Source organism: Hemiscyllium ocellatum, chromosome 25 (genome assembly GCF_020745735.1).
Source record: "Hemiscyllium ocellatum isolate sHemOce1 chromosome 25, sHemOce1.pat.X.cur, whole genome shotgun sequence".
In the NCBI taxonomy this organism is placed as follows: domain Eukaryota; kingdom Metazoa; phylum Chordata; class Chondrichthyes; order Orectolobiformes; family Hemiscylliidae; genus Hemiscyllium; species Hemiscyllium ocellatum.
This window is the reverse complement of record NC_083425.1, coordinates 52,254,981-52,277,901: the sequence shown is the minus strand read 5'-3', so window position 1 is coordinate 52,277,901 and position 22,921 is coordinate 52,254,981. Positions and strand designations below refer to the sequence as shown.

The 22,921-nt window shown below is 47.8% G+C and overlaps 1 protein-coding gene across 4 annotated transcripts in view; it reads right to left on the bottom strand.

Annotated features, from left to right (window-relative positions):
- Window positions 1-22,921, bottom strand: part of LOC132827680 (caskin-2-like) — a 277,191-nt gene that overhangs the window by 143,438 nt on the left and 110,832 nt on the right. Inside the window, exon 1 of one of the 4 annotated variants that reach the window (XM_060844330.1) lies at window positions 528-766. The exons of the other annotated variants lie outside the window; for them this stretch is intronic. Within the exon in view, the coding sequence (XP_060700313.1) occupies window positions 528-558 (31 nt within the window). The 5' untranslated portion in view covers window positions 559-766. Of the gene's footprint in view, window positions 1-527; window positions 767-22,921 lie in introns of those variants that run through there. 4 annotated transcript variants of the gene reach the window in all.

The following is a 22,921-nucleotide window of genomic DNA, read 5'->3' as shown; positions in this document are numbered from 1 at the left end:
CCCCAACGGCTCCAGGTTTTATCTACAGTCCGTTTCCACCAATTAACAACCTCACACAACTCCTCACCCGTTAACCGTGTTCTCCAACTCATTTCCCCAACTGTTAACCATTTGTTCCTTCACTCCCTCAGATGAAAGGCTTTTGCCTGAAATGTTGATTTTCCTGCTCCTCGGATGCTGCCTGACCTGCTGTGCTTTTCCAGCACCACACTGATCTAAATTCTGGTTTCCAGCATCTGCAGTCCTCACTTTTGCCCTCAGGAAAGTGTCAACCTGTGGGTATTAAGTCGGGCTGAACGATGAAGTTAAGGCCAGCCTTTTTCCCCTGTGCTCCCACTCCTGCCCTCAATAGTCACAGGGCAACACTGGCATCAGCAACGAATCAGAGCTTCTGCAATGGGATTAGGGGGTGAGGAGTACACTGTGTAGGAGGAATATGAGTGAAGATTCGACAGAAAGAACGGGATGTTATCTACCAAGTTTGTAGGGGGGGGGGGGGAGGGGGTCAAGGGTGAAGACACACCAACCTGTCTGAGTGCAGGAACTTGTCTGGCCCATTCTGGAGGATCCAAGCGGCTTGTTCCACACTCAGTTCTGATCACATTGGCTGCTCCGAGCTCTCTCTCTCTCTCCCGACAGTGGTCCTGGAGCCGTCCTGCTCAGAGAGCTGCCTGTCTGGGTGACCCTTCTCCTCCTCCTCCTCAGGTGGCTCTCTCAGCCCCCTACCCACCTTTCCTCTGCCCCCAAGGGGCCGCAACTGCCTTCCTATTCCCCCTACCCACCTTCTCCCTCCCTCCCTCCCTGTGTGTGAGCCCAGTGCCTGCTCACGGGGAATTTGAAAAGGGGAAGCTGGCTTTGCTGGAACAAGTAGAATCAGAAGCCAGTCACGCTCGGACGTGCTGTCGGAATCTCACTTTTCCTCCCTCTTCATTTCGGCTCCAGAGAGGGAGAGGGAGGGAGGAAGGGGGAGAGGGAGAGGGAGGGAGGAAGGGGGAGAGGGAGAGGGAGGGAGGAAGGGGGAGGGGGGAGAGGGAGAGGGAGGGAGGAAGGGGGAGAGGGAGAGGGAGAGGGAGGGAGGAAGGGGGAGAGGGAGAGGGAGAGGGAGGGAGGAAGGGGGAGAGGGAGAGGGAGGGAGGAAGGGGGAGAGGGAGAGGGAGGGGGGAAGGGGGAGAGGGAGAGGGGGAGGGGGAGGGGGAGGGGGAGGGGGAGGGGGAGGGGGAGGGGGAGAGGGAGGGGGAGGGGGGGGGGAGGGGGAGGGGGAGGGGGAGGGGGAGGGGGAGAGGGAGGGAGGAAGGAGGGGGAGAGGTAGAGGGAGGGAGGAAGGAGGGGGAGAGGGAGAGGGAGGGAGGAAGAGGGAGAGGGAGGGAGGAAGGGGGGGGGAGAGGGAGGGAGGAAGGGGGAGAGGGAGGGAGGAAGGGGGAGAGGGAGGGAGGAAGGGGGAGAGGGAGGGAGGAAGGGGGAGAGGGAGGGAGGAAGAGGGAGAGGGAGAGGGAGAGGGAGAGAGGGAGGGAGGAAGGGTGAAAGGGAGGAAGGGTGAAAGGGGGAGAGGGAGGAAGGGGGTGAGGCAGAGTGAAAGAGAGGGGGAAAAAAGAGAGAGAACTTGCTCCTTGCAACCTGACAGCTTCCCCGAACTTTCAGAACCGCCCTTCCCGCTTAAAAAACAAAACACACACACACTGGCGTTCACAAAATAAAATCCAGGCGCTGTGTGCTCTACACAAAGGTTTAAAGGTTTGACTCATTGGAGGAGGTGTAGAGTTGTTTGAGGTGGTTTGAGGGTTAGAAGAGGTTTTGAGATTTAGGAGGGTTCAGGGTGGTTTGAGGGGGTGTGACGAGGTTTTAAAGGTTTAGGTGATTTTGAGCAGGGTTTGAGAATTAAGGAGGGTTTAACCCCCTCAAGTAAAAGCCACCTCTTTGACCCTGTTCTTCCAGAGATCAATCCCTTGGAGGTGTCCCTCTGGGAACACTCCTATCTTCAGGTGGAGCAGTCCCTCTTCCCCCACCCCCGACAACTCTCTGGCACACGGGACAGCAGGTCAGGAAGGGTCCGCCGTTTAACACCACCTCGGTTTGTAGTCCGTGAAAAGGAACTGCACTTTCAGAGCGCCTGGAGCCTCCTCCTCCCTGCCGTGAAATCTCGCTCAACGCTGCACTGTGACTCTCGGTAAGATCAATCTATTCAAATCAGCGCAGTTCCTCCTCCTCCCCCCGCTGGCAGATCACATCAATGAACAGTGTGTGAGAGGACTAATTAAACACTGCTCCAACACAACACTGTCAGATCCTGGTGAATCAAACTGAAAAGGGAGGGAAAAGGACAGAGCTTCAAGAACAGCTATCCTGTTCATTCAGTGGGAGAAGACTTGCACAGGGCTCTCTCTTTACACCGCTTCTAACTCAGTCCCCTTTTATAAGTCCATTTCAAATCTCCAGACAGGCATGTCAGAAGTCTGAGTTCCTTGTTTGTTCTGCTAATTAATTTATTCCGACTTCATCTGTTCAATCCTCCAGCCACGGTATGTGTGTTTTTTAAATTATCGTGCCTCCCTCTTTCAAATTACACCAATGCACCTTGTTCCAACTCAGCCCTATCTCTGCAATGACCTGCCGACCCCCAAAATTCAACCCCTCCCCCTGAAATCAATCCATAAAGGACCAGGGTGGGGGGCACTCTGTGTGTAGGAGGCTTAGCACTGGAATCACACACACACACCAATGACATTCCCACTGGCCATTCAGCCCCATCACCACCCCTACAGCCCCAGATTGTGCTATCCAGAAAGTTAGCACCATGCAGGCTTTCTTACCAACGTGCCTCCTAGGCCCCAGCTGGGGGTCAGGCTGTAACCGGGGGCAGGGCAAGATGCGGGAGATAGGCCGCCACCGAGTGATGGGTCAACAGGGGCTAGGCAGATAGATGGGGTAGCATGGGAGGTAATGCAGAAATCGGAGTAGCAAAACGAGGGACTTAGACAGGGATTGTAATGGGAGAGAGGACTGTAACGGGAGGGTGTAGAGGGGATTGTAATGGGACAGTGTAGAGGGGACTGTAATGGTGGGGTGTCAAGGGGATTGTAATAGTGAGGTGTCGGGAGGATTGTAACGGAAGTGTGTAGAGGGATTGTAATGGTGGGGTGTGGGGTGGATTGTAATGGTAGTGTGTTGTGGGATTGTAATGGTAGGGTGTCTGGAGGCTTATAATGGTGGGGTGTCGGGGGGGTGTAACTGTGGGGTTGTAACGGTGGGGTGTCGGGGGGATTGTCACAGGGTGTAAGGCTGGAATATTGTGAACTGGGCTCCTCAGCTCCCTTACACAGATGATACCTTTCCTTCACAATATTCCACTCTGAGAAAGTGAGGACTGCAGATGCTGGAGATCAAAGCTTAAAAATGTGTTGCTGGAAAAGCGCAGCAGGTCAGGCAGCATCCAAGGAGCAGGAGAATCGACGTTTCGGACATAAGCCCTTCTTCAGGAATCCTAAAACGTTGATTCTCCTATTCCTTGGATGCTGCCTTAACTGCTGCGCTTTTCCAGCAACACATTTTTAAGCTCTGATCTCCAGCATCTGCAGTCCTCACTTTCTCTGAGTGGAATATTGTGAAGGAAAGGTATCATCTGTGTAAAGGAGCTGAGGAGCCCAGTCTGTTAATCCACTCAACCACTGTGTTAAAATACAAAAGGAAAACCAATTCCAGTCTAATGATATATCTATACTCATTAAACACCAGGAGAATGATCCTACAATCAGGGAACGGGATAGGAACTGGGCAGCTGGGACACAGTAATGCGAGGAACACCTCCTGACTGATGTTGGTTCCCTTTCCTGTCTGAAGCACAAAGCAGTGATTATCACACCTTTTGTACCACCCAGGCTAAAATCACGTACTTTAATACAGAAACATGAAATAGCAGCAGTAGTAGACCATTCGGCCCTTTAAGCCTGCCTCACCATTCAATATGACCATCCAACACACATTCCTGAATCCACTTTTCCCCCATGCCCTTTGACCTGTCTAGCCTAATAACTATATCGAACACCTTTTTGTTTTGGCCTCAACTGCTTTCTGTGATAGATAATTCAATCTTGGTGAAAAAATTTCTCCTCATCTCAGTTCCTAAATGGTCTACTCCGTGTCCTTACACTATGATTCCCTGGTTCCAGTCTCCTCAGCCATCAGGAACATCCTGAATTTATCGTATCTAGTTCTGTTGGAATTTTATAGATATCTACGAGAGTTTTCAAAACTTCAGAGAATATAGTCCAAATTGACCGAGTTCTGCTTCACACATCAGTCATATCATCCCGAGAATCAGTCTAGTAAATGATTGTTGCATTCCCTCCATGGTCAGAACATCCTTCCTCAGGTAAGGAGACCGAAATTGCTCTCACCAAGGCTTTGTACAATTTCAGTAAGTCATCTCTGCTAAACACAAGCCTAGCGTTCAAACCATACACAGTGTGAAGTCTGAAGCCAGAAGGAGAGCTTGAACATTGGCATTCTCTCAATTGCAGAGTTTCCTGCCTTCAGGTTATCATCAATCATATCCAATTTTCTACATGCTACAACTTCTGTAAACACACTAAAACCAGCCCTTCCCCAGGGAATTTGGAATGAAAGAAGGCTTTGATTGGCATAGTGGCCTTATGGATGTTTTCAATAATTTCAAATTTCTATGACCTTAACTCCCAGTGCAACACAAACCCTCAGAATATACAGCGTGCCCTCCCGATGCCCCTCTCCTTCAACTTCCCTTCACTGTTCTGGTGATTGTACTAAGACCACAGTTAAGTTCCCCTGGAGCCATGTCCGCAAGCCCCCTGCCTGTGGTGGTGTTGTTATTCAGCTCTGGAAACAGGACACCCTCCATCAACTCCTTGTGACACAGAAGGTGAGAACAGAGGAGGAGAAGGGTCACCCAGGCAGGCAGCTCCCTCCCTCAGTCAGGTCCAGGTGCTGCTATTTGGCACCTCCTCCCCCGCCCCAGCCGAATGGGTGTAAGTCAGGCCCACCCACATTGTAGAATCATTACAACACAGGAGGAGGCCATTCAGCATATCCTGCCTGCACCAGCTCTCCACATGAGCAATTCACCCATTTGCAAATCCCCAACCTTCTCCCAATGACCCCACACATTCTTCCTTTTCAGATAGGTTTAACTCCCTTATGGATGCTCTGACTGTACCTGCCTCCAACAGTCTTGGACAATTCACAATCCTAACCACTCACTACGTGTAAAGATTTCCCCTATAAAGTTGTTCCTTTTGCCTGTCATCTTAAATCTGTTGCCTGTAGTTGTCAATGGTTACAACAGTAGGCTGGGTTTGTCCTTATCTACACTGTCCAGACTCCTCGTCATTTCACCCTTAGCCTTTTATACATGTCACCTGTGAGCTTGAATCCCCTTGGTCACAAACCTTTTCCCTGACATTCCTGTCTGTTCCAATTCCCCCTCCCCACTTTTTGCTGCAATATAAAACCCACCTTCAGTTCCAAAATTGATTCACGCCAGACTCAAAATGTTAACTCTGCTTCCCTCTCTACAATGCTGCCAGATCTGCTGAGTTTCTCAAGCATTTTCTGTTTCTTTTAAAATTTCAGATTTTCAGCGACTGCAGTATTTTGTTTTGGCGAACGTGCTTTTGAATACCTCGATCAAGGATCCTGTCTCTTCAAAAACAGTCCTCACTTACCCAAAGTTCTTTACCCCTGCACCCATCCACATCAATCCTGTGTGCGTGTTTGATCTCACCAGAGCAATGACAAACAAGCAAGGGTCAGGAGTGAAGCTCAGGACCAGAAGTGTACTGATGTCAGGAACATTATTAAACAACTCCATATCAGAGGACGATCTTTGAACACCTTAAATCAGCGACACTGCTGCAGCTGTGTGTTTCATTTAAAGTTGATCAGGAACTTCAGTCGTGAAGATGGATTAGAGAAGATGGGATATTGGAGAGTCCTGACAGGATATTTAATCAAGGTATTCAAAATCACACAAAGGTCTGGTCAGAGTGGGCAAAATTGATAGCATGAAATTCATAAGCCTCCAGAGACAGTAATGTACAAGCCAATCATAATCACTATTATTCCCACAAGACTCCTGAATCACCATCTACTGCTGTTCCTCCAACAGCCCACTCAAGTCAGTTCTTCATCCAACTCTCACACTCCCCACTCCACCTCGATTCCAGACACTCCATAATCCCTCCAACCAGATAGACTACTCCCTCCATCCATCCACACTCCTTATTCCCTCCATCCATACTCCAGACTCTCCTCTGCATGCCGTCTCCCCCTCCTCTCTACCTCTCCTCTTCCCTCTCCAAGCCATCCCACTGTTTTGACCCTGGTGTTGCAAACTGCCAGTTTTCACCACATGACACATTATTTTAGCCATTAACCAATCAGCACTAAGGCAGTAAAATGGATAAAACTAAAATAAAAACACACAGATGTCTTCTTCTCTCTTAGCATCTCACCAACCAATGTTGCGAAGGGTTAAAGTTCACAGCATACAGCTGCCAAACGTGAAGATGACATGACCTACAACTCCCATCTTTATCAATCAGTGATGGGCCATTCTCACACGGTGGGTAGTGCTGAGTAATAGCAGTGTACTGCTCGATGGATAAATCCTCCTGCAGAATCAGCAGCTCCTCTTTCACAACAAGCTCCTTCATATCATCTACTTCAGCAACTTGTCAAGTCTGCTCCGCCAGCACCTTCCAAACAAGAGACCCCTCCATATCAGCCATTCTGCCCATCAATCTGCTTGGCCATTCGACAGGATCGTGGCTGAGTTGATAATCCTTAGTGCCACCTTTCTGCCTTATTCCATTCTCGATTAAAAATCTGTCTCTCTCAGTCATGATCTAGCGTCGACAGCCCTCTGAAGTAAAGAATTCCTCAGATTCTCCGACTTCCAAGGGAAGAAATTCTTCCCCATCTTTGTCTCTAAGGGTGACCCCTAATTCTGACAGTATGCCCTCTGTATGCATGTCAACGGCAACAGCTGTAAGTTCCCCTCAGAGCCACACTCCTTCCTGACTGTGAACCACCTTCAGTGGCTCCATTGCGACCTCACCATTAAAGGTAGGAGGTGTCTCAACTCAGTCCCAGCAGTGGTATTTGAAAGAAAGCTTATTCCCCTGGTATCATCTCCCAGTGCAAATGAAAATAGCTATTGACATCTTCTCTGCATCCATTTGAGTTATAACGAGGGGCTGGATAGGCTGGGACTTTTTCCCCTGGAGCGTAGGAGACTGAGGCGTGACTCTATAGAGGTCTATAAAATCATGAGAGGCATACCTAAGGTGGATAGCCCAGGATCAGAGAGTCTAAAACTAGGTGACAGGGGAAAGAGACAAAAGACTGCAGAGGGACAATCTTTTCACACAGAGGGAGATGAGTGTCTGGAACATGCTGCCAGAGGTAGCGGGGGAAGCGAGTACAATTTCATCATTCAAGAAACATTTGGACGGGTACATGGATGGGTCAGTTATGGAGGGATATGGACCAAATGCAGGCAAATGGGGCTAGTTTAAATTGTGAAAACTGGACGGCATGGGCAAGTTGGGCCGAAGGGCCTGTTTCCGTGCTGTAGAACTCTATGACTCTATCTGCTAACCCTGTTCCTGGTGTGTGGGTCAATATTAACTCTCCTAACTTCTGACATTGCAAGGGGATAGAGTCTCTGTCTCTAACAGGGCGGCAGTTCTGTAGATTTAATAATAAAGCAGTGTTTGCCCCTTTCACTGCACGTGTCATGTCATCTTTCTGAACTCACCTCCAGGAGGTCAGCAAGGCACTGGAGATGGTTAACAATAGAGGCCCACAGGAAAAAGCCACCTCAGCCCAGCCCCCTCCCAGGGACTGTGGTCTGCTAGCCCCTCCCCTGTGTTGGAAGGGCATGGCTGGAATGTATCCTGCATCCCGTGCCAAGATTCCTGACATTTCTCCTGAGAGTCGGGTGCAGAGTTTCAGTCGGAGTATGGAATTCTTTGAGGCCTTTGCACGTCACAGACCACACCCCACTCCATCAGTCACGCCAGCTTTCACCACGCTGAAAAACAAACAGCTTTCTGAAAAGCAACAAAAAGAAATGGCAGCAACCCGCACATCTCCCCCTTCCCACCCTGTGCTCTCTGTGAAAGATCTGTCAATGCGGTGGACAACTGGGAACGGGGGAGGGGGTGTCACCAAAGGACATAAATGCCAATCCAGCTCCTCACAGAGAAAAAGCACACAAAGCAGGTGGGCTTACACTCTTCAGCCTCCCTGCAAACGGTTAACCCCACAAAATCTAATCCCACATATCTAGCCCATTTCCCCTCGTTCTTTATCTCCAGTGGCCCACTATCATCTATTGAACTTGTCCTGAAGTGGCAAAATGGTTTCAGCTGCTATTTGAGGCCACTCTTCACACGGTCCCCTCCATTGACATCTTGTCTCCATGACCCGTCAGCCATTGGGGCCAGTTTGTTTGTAGCTACCCAGTCATATCCCTTCGAGATAGTCAGTACCTCAGCTCAATCACCACTGAATCCCCAAGAACTACTTTGGTACATTTTAATATTGATTTCCTCACTCCAGGTAAGATCTTGGTGAATCTGTCCTGGGATCATGCTGTTGCCTCAATGGCCTTACTGATAATGAAGACCATAATCATAAGGACAAAAGATGTGGGAACAGAAGTGGCCATTCAGCTCATCAAGTCTGCTCCACTATTCAGTGACTGATCGGATAATCCTCAACTCCACTTTCCTGCTTTTCCCCCCACAACACTTGATTCCCTTACTGATTAAAAATCTATCTATCTCAGCCTTGAATAAATGTAATGAACCAGTCTCGACAGTCCTCTGCACTAAAGAATTCCATAGATTCACCGTCAACTTGGGGGAAGATATTCCTCCTCATCTCGGTCTTAAATGTGTGACCCCTTTGAAATAACTCCAGAGAGGCTGGTATCCCATCATCTAGTCACCCTTTATTTACATGTGGTGAGTTGTTGACACTAACCCAGCTCTCAGAATGAGCAGAAACTCTGACCCTCCTGTTTATAGGTTCTTGATTCGGAAGTGAAATAATTCCACAAGAGGCCGGTATCCCATCACCATTTCACACTTGTTCAGTACTTGACTCTGGTTTGGCTTCCTCGGAGCCACTCTCAGAGTGAGCAGAACCTCTGACTCTCCTGTTTATATATATATATCAGCCAGGGCTCCCTGATTGGACCAGATTAACAGCCCCAATCAGGGAACTCATATTCTGAGAGGTCCAGCTGACTGACGTCATTACAATCACCACACCCTTATTCTGAGATGGTGCCCTCTCGTCACAAGGGGAAACAACCTCTCCACGTCTACCCTGTCTAAACACCCCCCCCCAAATATTCTATACTCCAGCATGTACCCTCAAAAAGACCCTTTAGCAGACATGCATGTACTTCGCACCCAATGGAGGAGATACAGGCAGTGTGCAAACTTGCCAGTACATTAACAAGACTGCTGCCTGCAGTGCATTACTAAAGTCAGGGAGTTGGGGGGGTGTCAGATTCATGCAGGAATAGCATCAATTAAATGCTAGCTGACACTTAAAGTCAGCATCTACATCCTAAAGGGAGGTTCATACCAACTGCAGCAGCTTCTGGAAGACAATGGCCAAGGCAAGCTCGGCTGAAAGAAACCAAGACAATGGAGCAGAAGGCAAGGGAGAGGGCTCTTGTATTCTCAGCTGCAGGCATCAAGCAAGCAGTCCGTACAACCATCCGTCATGAAGGTAGAGGGAGCAAATAGCTGATGTCCAGGGTATGGCCCTCAGCACCAGAACACACTCAATGACCTTGCACAAACTGTCAAGGTCAGTGAATCTGAGTGATTCCTGGGATCGGGTGAGGTGGTTAACTAACGAGGAAAGGTTTATAAGAATTTAAAGGAGTTTTGAAAGAGAATGGAGAGGAAAGTAGAGTTGAGACCATAGTCAATCCTACCAAATGGAGCAGCAGGTCAGAGAGGCTGAATGTCCTCCTCCTGCTGCTAAGGTGTATGTACCTATCACTGCTCATGTGCATCATGGAGTGTCATCTCACACAAGGTGCCCCAACAATCTCACACAATGCTCAATGCCCCACACCCCGGCTATTACTCACCCATCTACAATCTTAAACATTCAGGACACATGCCAAACGCTCCTCGTCATTCCTGCTGCTCCAAACCACACCCCCACATCTCACATTTTCAACATACTGCTCCTCAATTATAATGGTGACATCACCCAGAACATTTCCCCCTCTATTGCGGGATGAGTCTGTCTGTTAACCAGTAGACAACAGCAGTGTTATTGGTCTGGCTCAGGCTGTGGTAATAGCATCACTGAGGCCACTCAGGGCAATGGTATGTTCCTGGCCCCTGCACCTTCTCAGATCCACCCTCATCCCACAACCTGACGTGGGGTGGCAATGGAATTGCACTTGTTTTGTCTTCCACCCAATGATCTTTCAGCCTCAGAATAAAGGGGTGCCAATTTAAGACTGAGATGAGGAGGAATTTCTTCTCTCAGAGTCTTTGGAACTCGCTGCCTCAGAAAGCTGTGGAGCCAGAGGCTTTGTGTCTGTTTAAGACCGAGATGGATGGATCCTTGGGTCGGGGAATCGAGGGTTATGGGGAAAGGGCAGGAAAGTGGACATTAGGAATATTAGATCAGCCATGATCTAATTGAATGGCACAGCAGACTTGATGGGCTGAATGGCCTATTTCTACTCCTAAGTCATAGATTCATAAAGATGGACAGCGCTGAAACAGACCCTTCAGTCCAACGCGTCCATGCCTACCAGATATCCCAACCCAATCTAGTCCCACCTGCCAGCATCCGACCCATATCCCTTCAAACCCTTCCTATTCAATAAATCCATCCAGATGCCTTTTAAATGTTGCAATTGTACTAGCCTCCACCACGTCCTCTGGCAGATCATTCCATACACACATCACCCTCTGCATGAAAAAGTTGCCCCTTAGGTCTCTTTTATATCTTTTCCCTCTCACCCTAAATCTATGCCCTCCTGTTCTGGACTTCCCCACCCAGAGAAAAGGCATTGTCCATTTACACTGCTGATGCCTCTCATGATTTTATAAACCTCTATAAGGTCACCCCTCAGTCTCCGACGCTCCAGAGAAAACAGCCCCAGCCTGTTCAGCCTCTCCCGATAGCTCAAATCCTCCAACCCTGGCAACAGCCTTGTAAATTTTTTCGGAACCCTTTCAAGTTTCACAACATCTTTCTGATAGGAAGGAGACCAGAATTGCACGCCACTCATCTGTTTCTGTGCTGTGACCTCTCCCAAACAGGTTCCTCCAAGATTAGTTGTGAATTTCACTGTTTGTTAATTCCCCAGTTGCTCTCCGATGTCCAGCGATACATGAATTCAAACAGCAAAGGCAGTAACTGTGCAGGTTCACTGCTGTGTCAGTTAGCAGTGTGGACTTCTCTCTCTCTCTCTCTCTCTCTCCCTCTCCCTCCCCCACACCCCCACCCCCTGTACTGACCTCACCATGTACTTCCTTTATCTGCTCTTCTCCCTTTTAAAACTGCTGTTGTTTTGACTTTTTTTTTCCCCAAAAGTTCCAAAACAATGCATCAGCATATAAAACAGTAATTGCTGCTCCTGGAATTCGAGGAAAGCACCTCCAACACCTAAAATACCTCAAAAAAGGAGCAGTTATTACAACCGCGAATTTTTTCCGTCCTCAATCTTGGATTACCCGGAATCCCTACCTAATGGTTCTGAGAACTTTTCACCAATCATGCCCAGCTTAGTGCCATGGAGGCTCAGACTGACATCCTGCCCATGCCTTGACACTACAGGGTAATTTAGCCTGGCCAATCCACCTGAACTGCACATCTTTTGGACTGAGAGATGAAACTGGAGCATCCGCAAGAAACCCACACAGACAGGGGGAGAATGTGCAAACTCCACACAGACAGTCGCCTGAGGCTAGAGTCCGAACCCAGGTCCCTGGTGCTGTGAGGCAGCAGTGCTAACCACTGAGCCACCATGCCACCCTGACTGAGCCACCATCCGAGTCCCAGTGCTCAAAGGGTCTTCCCCTCACCTCAAGCATTGTCAACAGTTGTCACCTTAAGGGGAGTGATGGGGAATGTGTGGCTCTGACCTCACTGCTGCCTCTGTCAGGAAGACCTGACACTAACTCTGAGGTGTCAGCATCACCACGCACCTTCCCCTTCCCCCCCCCCCGTCAAAACTGCTACTAGCTGCCCCATCTCCCCGGACAATCCAAAGTCAGGGTTCTGAAGACCGAGAGCTGCTCCAGGTCATTCTGTAATGGAGTCTACAACCATAGAGTCATAGGGATGTACATCATGGAAACAGACCCTTCGGTCCAACCAGATATCCCAACCCAATCTAGTTCCACCTGCCAGCACCCGGTCCATATCCCTCCAATCCCTTCCTATTCATATACCCTCCACATGCCTCTTAAATGTTGCAATTGTACCAGCCTCCACCACATCCCCTGGCAGCTCATTCCATACATGTACCACCCTCTGTGTGAAAACGTTGCCGCTTAGGTCTCTTTTATATCTTTCCCCTCTCACCCTAAACCTATGACCTCTAGTTCTGGAATCCCTGACCCCAGAGAAAAGACTTTGTCTATTTACCCTATCCATGCCCCTCCTAATTTTGTAAACCTCTATAAAGTCACCCCTCAGCCTCCGACACTCCAGGGAAAACAGCCCCAGCCTGTTCAGCCTCCCCCTGTAGCTCAAATCCTCCAACCCTGGCAACAACCTTGTAAATCTTTTCTGAATCCTTTCAAGTTTCACAACATCTTTTCGATAGGAAGGAGACCAGAATTGCACGCAATATTCCAACAGTGGCCTAACCAATGTCCTGTTCAGCTGCAACATGACCTCCCAACTCCTGTACTCAATACTCTGACCAGTAAAGGAAAGCATACCAAACGCCGTCTTCACTATCCTATATACCTGCAACTCCACTTTCAAGGAGCTATGAACCTGCACTCCAAGGTCTTTTTGTTCAGCAACACTCCCTAGGACCTTACCATTAAGTGTATAAGTCCTGCTAAGATTTGCTTTCTCAAAATGCAGCACCTTGCATTTATCTGAATTAAACTCCATCTGCCACTTCTCAGCCCATCGGCCCATCTGGTCCAGATCCTGTTGTAATCTGAGGTAACCCTCTTCGCTGCCCACTACACCTCCAATTTTGGTGTCATCTGTAAACTTACTAACTGTACCTCTTATGCTCGCATCCAAATCATTTATGTAAATGACAAAAAGTAGAGGACCCAGCACCAATCCTTGTGGCACTCCACTGATCACAGGCCTCCAGTCTGAAAAACAACCCTCCACCACCACCCTCTGTCTTCTACCTTTGAGCCAGTTCTGTATCCAAATGGCTAGTTCTCCCTGTATTCCATGAGATCTAACCTTGCTAACCAGTCTTCCAAGGAGAAGCTTGTCGAACACCTTACTGAAGTCTATATAGATTAGATCTACTGCTCTGCCCTCATCAATCCTCTTTGTTACTTCTTCAAAAACCTCAATCAAGTTTGTGAGACATGATTTCCCAAGCACAAAGCCATGTTGACTAACCCTAATCAGTCTTTGCCTTTCCAAATACATGTACATCCTGTCCCTCAGGATTCTCTCCAACAACTTGCCAACCACGGAGGTCAGGCTCATGGTCTATAGTTTCCTGGCTTGTCTTTACCGCCCACCCTTAAACAGTGGCACCACGTTTGCCAACCTCCAGTCTTCCGGCACCTCACCTGTGACTATCGATGATACAAATATCTCAGCAAATATATCCAGCTTCCCACAGAGTTCTCAGGTACACCTGATCAGGTCCTGGGGATTTATCCACTTTTAACCGTTTCAAGACATCCAGCACATCCTCCTCTGTAATCTGGACATTTTGCAAGATGTCACTATCTATTTCCCTACAGTCTATATCTTCCATATCATTTTCCACAGTAAATACTGATGCAAAACATCCATTTAGTATCTCCCCCATTTTCTGTGGCTCCACACAAAGGCCACCTTGCTGATCTTTGAGGGGCCATATTCTCTCCTAGTTACCCTTTTGTCCTTAATATATTTGTAAAAACCCTTTGGATTCTCCTTAATTCTATTTGCCAAAGTTTTCTCATGTACCCTTTTGCCCTCCTGATTTCCCTCTTAAGTATATTCCTACTTCCTTTATACTCTTCTAAGAATTCACTCGATCTATCCTGTTTATACCTGACATATGCTTCCTTATTTTTCTTAACTAAACCCTCAATTTCTTTAAGTCATCCAGTATTCCCTATACCTACCAGCCTTCCCTTTCACCCTAAGAGGAATATACTTTCTCTGGATTCTTGTTATCTCATTTCTGAAGGCTTCCCATTTTCCAGCCGTCCCTTTACCTGCGAACATCTGCCTCAAACAGCCTTTGAAAGTTCGTGCCTAATGCCATCAAAATTGGCCTTTCTCCAATTTAGAACTTCAACTTGTAGATCTGGTCTATCCTTTTCCATCACTATTTTAAAACGAATAGAATTATAGTCACTGGGCCCAAAGTGCTACCCCACTGACACCTCAGTCACCTGCCCTGCCTTATTTCCCAAGAGTAGGTCAAGTTTTGCACCTTCTCTCGTAGGTACATCCACATAATGAATCAGAAAATTGTCTTGTATGCACTTAAGAAATTCCTCTCCATCTCAACCTTTAACTCTATAGCAGTGCCAGTCAATGTTTGGAAAATTAAAATCCCCTACCATAACCATCCTATTATTCTTACAGATAGCTGAGATCTCCTTACAAGTTTGCTTCTCAATTTCCCCCTGACTATTAGGGTGTCTATAACACAATCCCAATAAGGTGATCATCCCTTTCTTATTTCTCAGTTCCACCCAAATAACTTCTCTGTATGTATTTCTGAGAATATCCTCCCTCAGCACAGCTGTAATTCTATCCCTCATCAAAAACGCCATTCACCCTCCTCTCTTGCGTCCCTTTCTACCCTTCCTGTAGCATTGTATCCTGGAACATTAAGCTGCCAATCCTGCCCATCCCTGAGCCATGTTTCTATAATTGCTATGATATCCCAGTCCCATGTTCCTAACCATGCCCTGAGTTCATCTGCCTTCCCTGTTAGGCCCCTTGCATTGAAATAAATGCAGTTTAATTTATTATTCCTACCGTGTCCCTGCCTGCCCTGACTGTTTGACTCACTTCTGTTCTCAGCTGTACCCATCTCAGATCGATCTCTTTCCTCACTATCTCCCTGGGTCCCACCACCCCACCTTACTAGTTTAAATCCTCCCGAGCAGCTCTAACAAATTTCCCTGCCAGTATATTAGTCCCCTTCCAATTTAGGTGCAATCCGTCCCTCTTGTACTGGTTACTTCTACCCCAAAAGAGATTCCAATGATCCAAATATGTGAATCCTTCTCCCATACACCAGCTCCTCAGCCATGCATTCATCTGCTCTATCCTTCTATTCCTGCCCTCACTAGCTCATGGCACTGGGAGTAATCCAGATATTACTACCCTTGAGGACCTCCTTTTTAAATTTCTGCCTGACTCTCTGTAATCTCCCTTCAGAATCTCAACCTTTTCCCTTCCAATGCCGTTGGTTCCAATGTGGACAATGACCTCCTGCTGGCCCCTCTCCCACATGAGAACATTCTGCACCCTCTCTGAGACATCCTTGATCCTGGCACCAGAGAAGCAACACACCATTCTGCTTTTTCTCTGCTGGCCACAGAAACATCTGTCTGTACCTCGGACTACAGAATCCCCTAACACAATTGATCTCTTGGAAGCCGATGTACCCCTTGTTGCATTAGAGCCAGTCTCAATACCAGAAACTTGGCTGTTCGTGCTACATTCTTCTGAGAATCCATCACCCCCTACATTTTCCGAAACAGCATACCCTGTCTGAAATGGGTATATCCACAAATGACTCCTGCACTAGCTGCCGACCTCTCTTATCTTTCTGGAGTTAACCCATCTATGTGACTGTATCTGAGACTTTCCCCCCTTCCTATAACTGCCGTCCATCACATACTGTTGCTGTTGCAAATTCTTCATTGCTTCTATCTGTCTCTCTGATAAGATTCGCATCCAACAACATTTATTGCAGATATAATCCGCAGTAACCCTTAAACTCTCTTTAAACTCCCACATCTGACAAGAAGTACATATCACTGCAAAAGCCATTTTTGCTCCTTCACAATTTACAGACCCAGAAAATAACACCGTCTTATTCCCTGCTGATAACCAGCAGCCCCTTCACCAGCTACTGACACAGCACTGAGAGAGGCAAAGACAATTGCACAGCACTTCAATCGCAGGGCAATGCATACTTGGGTTATTGGAAATGTGAGATCAATTTGGTGTGGGATTTCTTTTGTGCACAGCATATAATTTAAAGATGTCAACAAAGAATATGGTTGAAAACAGAAGAACAAAAAATGCTGGTAAGTGTTGAAAGCGAGGGATTTACTCAGAGGGAGCTGGATCTGACAGATGCCTCCTTCCCTCCCTCCCTTCCTTCCTTCCTCCCCCTCCTCTTCCTCACAGAGAAGGTCAAAGTTGCCCTGGCAATCATCATGGTAAAAACAATGACTGCAGATGCTGGAAACCAGATTCTGGATCAGTGGTGCTGGAAGAGCACAGCAGTTCAGGCAGCATCCAACGAGCAGCGAAATCGACGTTTCGGGCAAAAGCCCTTCATCATGCCCTTATGATTACACATCAGAGGTCTGACCCACCCAGAAACCACACGCACACACACACACACACACACACACAAACTCTGTGTAGTCTGTGCTCTAAAACCGATTAGGGAGGAAGTTTCCACCATTTCCTTCACCACCCAGCTCTGGGAACGTGGAATCTGGCTGCATTCTGGAGTGACTTTGTTCACATTCACCTCTTGGCAGTCAATCCCATTTTCAATGATTATTTTCCAGGCTAACCTCCTTCGTATGTGACGTGCAGCTTTTAGTGTCAGGAACCCAAATCCCAAATCCCCGCTCTTTCACGTCATCCTGGCTTTCAACAACAGGTTCAGAAAAGATTTAGAAGGATCTTGCCAGGGTTGGAGGGTTTGAGTTATGAGGAGAGGCTGAAGAGGCTGGGGCTGTTTTCCCTGGAGCATCAGAGGCTGAGGTGCAACCTTATAGAGCTTTATGAAATCATGAAATTTATACAATAATGACAAAATTATCATGGATAGGGTGAATAGCCAAGATCTTTTCCCCAGGGTAAGGGAGTCCAAAACTAGAGGGCTTTGGTTTAAGATGAGAAGGGAAAGAGTTAAAAGGGACCAAAATGGGCAACTTTTTCACCCAGAGGGTGGTACGTGTATGGAATGAGCTGCCAGAGGAAGTGGTGGAGGCAGGTACAATTACAACATTTAAAAGGCACCTGGATGGGTGTATGAATAGGAAGGATTTAGAGGGATACTGGCCAAATGCTGGCAAATTGGACTAGATTAATTTAGAATATCTGGTAGGCATGGATAAGTTGGACCGGGTGTTTGGGGGGGGGTGGGAATAATGGGGCGAGAGGGGGGATCTGTTTCCGTGCTGTACAGCTCTATAACTCTGTCTCCCCATTCTCATGAAGGTTTCTGAACATTGGTGTTCCATGCACCAGCAGGTTCAGGAACAGCTTCTTCCCGGCCATTACTAGAATGGACTCTCTAGCCTCCAATAATGCTGATTTGTGAACGTTGATTTCTCTTGTACACCCCGTGCAATGTAACCTGTATGCCTCTGTCTAAACCTTTTGTTCTGTACATCCTTGCTCACTATGATCTGCCTATACTTCTTGTAAACAAAACTTTTCACTGTACTTCGGCACACATGACAAACAATCAATCCATTCCCTCCAATACACTCGAGTCACCATTTTCCATATATTGGTAGAACCTTAGAATCATAGAACCCTTACAACATGGAGGAGGCTATTTGGCCCATCAAGTCCACACTGACCCTCCGAACAGCACCCCACACAGACACCCTCCCCCATCTTACTCTAAACCATTCTTTCAAAATTCTTCAGTCTTCCAATGACATGTCTAAAGGTGTCAGAAAACCACAACCTTGAACTAGTGTGTTCCAATTTGGTTTTTTTTGTTTGTTTTTGTCCTGCACACCCTTCAAACCCTGCCTCCACTCTACCCTAGCAGCAGGAGATCTTTCAGCTTTATTACCTGCTTCTGCCATGCAATTATATCTGAGCTGATCTACCTCTGAGCTGATCTGCATCTCAACGTGACTCACCCACAGTGGATGCCCACATCTGCCTAAGGTACAGCCCACTCCACTCCACCTTCCCAAGTCAGAACAGGTGGATTTAAGGCTCCCCACCCCGTGAACTTAGTGTGAAATGCAGGCTGACTATCTCAGTGCAGTGGTGAGGGAGATGCAATGTTGCACCGCTGGAGGTACATTCCAAATGGATGTGGGATCGAACTGAAGCCTCTGGGATGAATGGAAAAGATCCCAATGCACTCACCTATGGAAGAACTGGGAAGATTTTCCATAAAATCCTACTCAATACTTAACCCTCAACCACCAATGAAACATCCTATCCTAGACCTTAGGCCTATACTCAGTAGAGTCTATAAGGGATGAGAGGAGATCCGTTTGTTAAAGGGGATTGACAAAGTGTACATAGAGCAGATGTTTATCCTTGTTGGGTTACCTGAAACGAGAGGTTATTGCTTTAGGATAAAGGGGTGGCAGATTTAAAACAGATGAGGAGGCATTATCTCTCTCAAAGGGTCATGAATCTGTGGAATTCACTCTCCCATTCGATGCCAGAACCACTGAATAAATTTAAAGAGGAGACAGACAGATTTTAAATGAGTAATGGGTTAAAAGATTTTGAAGAGTGGGCAGGCAAGTGGAGTTGAGGCCACGATGAGATCACTCCTAATCGTACTGAATGTTGGAGCAGGCTCAAGGGGCTGATTGGACTATTCCTGCTCCTGGTACTTATGTTCTTATCTCTCCTGTTGGTGGGTACCCGCTGTGTGTGAACTGGCCACTGCAACATAACCAACCACTTTTCAAAAAAGTAATTCGCCACCTGCAAAGTTCTCTGGGCTATCATCTAGTCACAAAAGGTACCACATAAATGAACAAGGCACTATAATTTATTTCCTGTCCAACAAAAATTTCAGTAAACCTGGCCACCGCAGCTTTTTTTTGGATGGTGGGGAAGAGAATTCCTAATTCTCAAATTTTAAATACAATTGAATTTACCATAAAATACAGGCTCTCCCTATAACAACAGGACAGCGTACCTGACACCTTGAGACGTCTTATCTGTATCAGATACCAAAGAAAAGTTCAGCCAGCTCTCAAAACAGCGAGAGGGTTTTGGCAAGAACCTTTAATCCTTCCAATCTTTGGACTGTGTGGATGGAAATGACTGGGAGCGGCAGTGGATTAGATATGGCCCTTTCATTGCAAAAGCATGGAATGAAGGAACACTATTTACAAATAAGAGATCTCCCGCTTATGGGGGAGAGAAAGAATGAGGAATGTTTTTCTCTCAGTGGGTGAAGGATGAACAGTCACCTTTCAGCAACTCTACTGATCCCTTCAAAGATTGCAGCAGCTACAGAGACGATACAGAACAATAGGTTGGGAAACTTTAACAAAACTACTCCGATTGTGTACAATGTGGGGAAACTGTACTGCGACGTGCGCTACAGACTATTTAATGAACCAACGCAACAGTTTGCAAAGAAAGTTCAAGGTGAAGAAACAGCAGACAGCAAGGAATGAGGAAATCTGGGCTTTGGAATTATCCTGCAGCATCATCAAACACTTATAAGGCAGAGGTAGATAGAGACTGCTGACTAGCAAGGAGGTCAAAGGTTATCCAGAACAGACACGAATATGGAGTTGAGGTCAGATCAGCCATGACCTTTCTTTAATCTTTCGCAGAACATGGACATCACTGGCACAGTCAATGTTGGTTGCCTATTTCTAATTGCCCTTGAACTGGGTGGCTTGCTCACCCACTACAGAAGACAATTAAGAGTCAACCACATCGCTTTGGGTCTGGTGAGACTCATCGGCCAGGCAGATGTGGATAGCAGATTGCCAACAATTGCTGCTGATAGTTTCATGGTCACAGTCACTGCGAGTAGTTTTTATTTTCTAGATTTATTGAACTCAATGTTGGTGTTGAAAACTATGTAACTGAAAATGTGCTGCTGGAAAAGCGCAGCAGGTCAGGCAGCATCCAAGGAGCAGGAGATTCGATGTTTCGGACATAAGCCCTTCTTCAGGAACCCGAAACATCGAATCTCCTTTTCCTTGGATGCTGCCTGACCTGCTGCGCTTTTCCAGCAACACATTTTCAGCTCTGATCTCCAGCATCTGCAGTCCTCACTTTCTCCTTGAAAACTATGTACCCAGGGCATTAGCCTGGACTTCTGGATCTTTATTCCAGTGACATTACAACTGCTCACCATCCTCTCCCCCCACCCACACCATCCATCCTCATCTTACTGAATAGTGTAACAAACTAGAGGGGCCAAATGTCATTCGTGTTTATGTCTGTTACAACCCTGACTGATTGGTTGGAAGTCCCTTTGGTTGTGTTGGTATCCCTGTGAGGGTTGCTCTTTGATCATCTGTGGTTTGGGGGGGGGGGGGGAATGGGCATTAGAATTACAATTCTGACATGTGTGATCCATGGTTTAAAGTTCCTCACTTCAGAGCAAATGACACAGGTCACAGGTCACCTGCCGGCCCTTGACCTCAGGATTGGGTGTAATTAACAATGGGGGGGTCATGGAGATGGGGAGGGGGGACACCTGTCTGTCCCTTGAGCCCTGGATGATGCATGTGTGTGGTACCGCACCTTCCCCTTGACCTGCAGGGGTCAGAGTACAATGAGGTCACAGATGCCCTATGACCTGATGGGTGGGAGTCCTGACAAAGGGCCTCTGCCCACATTGTTAGGCTGTCCTTTCCCTTCACAGGGCAGGAGCACGTGTCAAGCTCTTTCTGTTTTCATTTCCGGCCTGACATAGAGTGATAGGGTTCAGGAATAGATTAAGACAAATGGTCTCTGCAGCTAACCTCAGAGCACAGCATACAGTCCATCATCTCAGGCAGCCCAGGTTGAACTATTTACCAGTGTCAATCCTCCTTACTCAGACCAGCAATCCTCACCCATCGGCAACACAACCAACACTTCACAGTTACCCTCCTATGCCAGGCTAATAACTCTGGTACATTGCTGCAAGCTGCCAAGGCCTGGTTCAAGACATGGTCCAGCTCTTGGACTGACCTGTTGCCTTGCCAGTCTTTTGCAGTCCCTCCCTTCCCCACCACCCAGGAGAAACAATGCCCATCAGCGAATCAGCTAATAGCTTGCTCATACATCACGGTGTGTCAAAATCAGAGAAAGCCCCTCCAATGAGAATTGTCACTGTCATGACCCCCAGGATATCAGGAGAGTGAGCGATTGGGAGCCCTCTTTTTAGTTCATACTGCATTAACTCCCTACACCGAGCTGCCCAATCACAGGACATCTCACAGGCTGCTTGATGAACCAAGTGAACTGCACAATAATTTGTGGAGGAAGGAAAATCTATGAGACGTGGGGTTTGATACAGATGATGTATAGGACATCAACTCACATCCACCATGAGATTGCCAGAGAGAGTCAGCTGAGTAATCATGTGATTTTACATTACTTCCTAATGCTGCTGTAAATGATCTTATTTAAGAGACCAACCCTTTACATTGCAAACGGGATGGTTGTATGAGTGTCCCATGTTGGGCCAGAGGAACTGGGTCACAGAGGAACGACTGCACCCTCTCCCCCACTCACTGTCTCACTGTTGCCCTCTGGCTGTGTCCAGGAGTGGAGCTGATCCAGATTGCAGGAGCTGTTCCTGTCAACCAATGTGATAAAGTAGGGCAGGGGGGATGAGGAAAGTGGTGAAATCGATGTTGATCCCATGTGGTTGGAGGGTCCCAAGGCGGAAAGTGAAGCGTCCTTCCTCCGGTTGATGGATGGCTAGGAGTTGGTGGTGAAGGCAGTGCAGGACTTGCATGTCTTTGGCAGAGTGGGCAGGTCAACCACAGGGCTGTAGGGTTGTTTGGTGTATGTGTCCCGGAGATGTTCTCTGAAACATTCCGCACCTTGGCGTCCTGTCTCCCCAATGTAGAGGAGACCACATCGAGAGCAATGGACACAATAGGTGAGGTTTTTGGATGTGTAGGAAAATCTCTGCTGGATGTGGAAAGATCCTTTGGAGCTTTGGATGGAGGTGAGGGGGGAGGTGTGGGCACAGGTTTTACACCTCTTGCGGTGGCAGGGGGTGGTACCAGGAGTGGGGTGTGGGTTGGCGGGGGGGGCATGGACCTAACGAGAAAGTCACAGAGGGAATGGTCTCTGCGGAATGCTGTAGGGGTGGGGAGGGAAATATATCTCTGGTGGTGGGGTCTGACTCTAGGTGGCGGACATGGCGGAGGGTGATGCGTTATATCTGGAGGTTGGTGGGGTGGAAGGTGAGGACCAGGGCACCCCTTGGGACCCTCCACCCACAAGGAATCAATGTTGATTTCGCCAGTTTCCTCATCTCCCCTCCTCCCACCTCATCCCAGATCCAATCCTCCAACTTGGCACTGTCCTACCTGTCCATCTTCCTTCCCACCTATCTGCTCCACCCTCCTCTCCAACCTATCACCATCACCCCCACCTCCATCCATTTATCGCATTCCCAGCTACTTTCCCCCCAGCCCCATCTCCCTCCCATTTATTTCTCAGCCCCCTTGGGCTGCCCCACATTCCTCATAAAGAGCTTATGCTTGAAACATCGACTCTCCTGCTCTTCAGATGCTGCCTGACT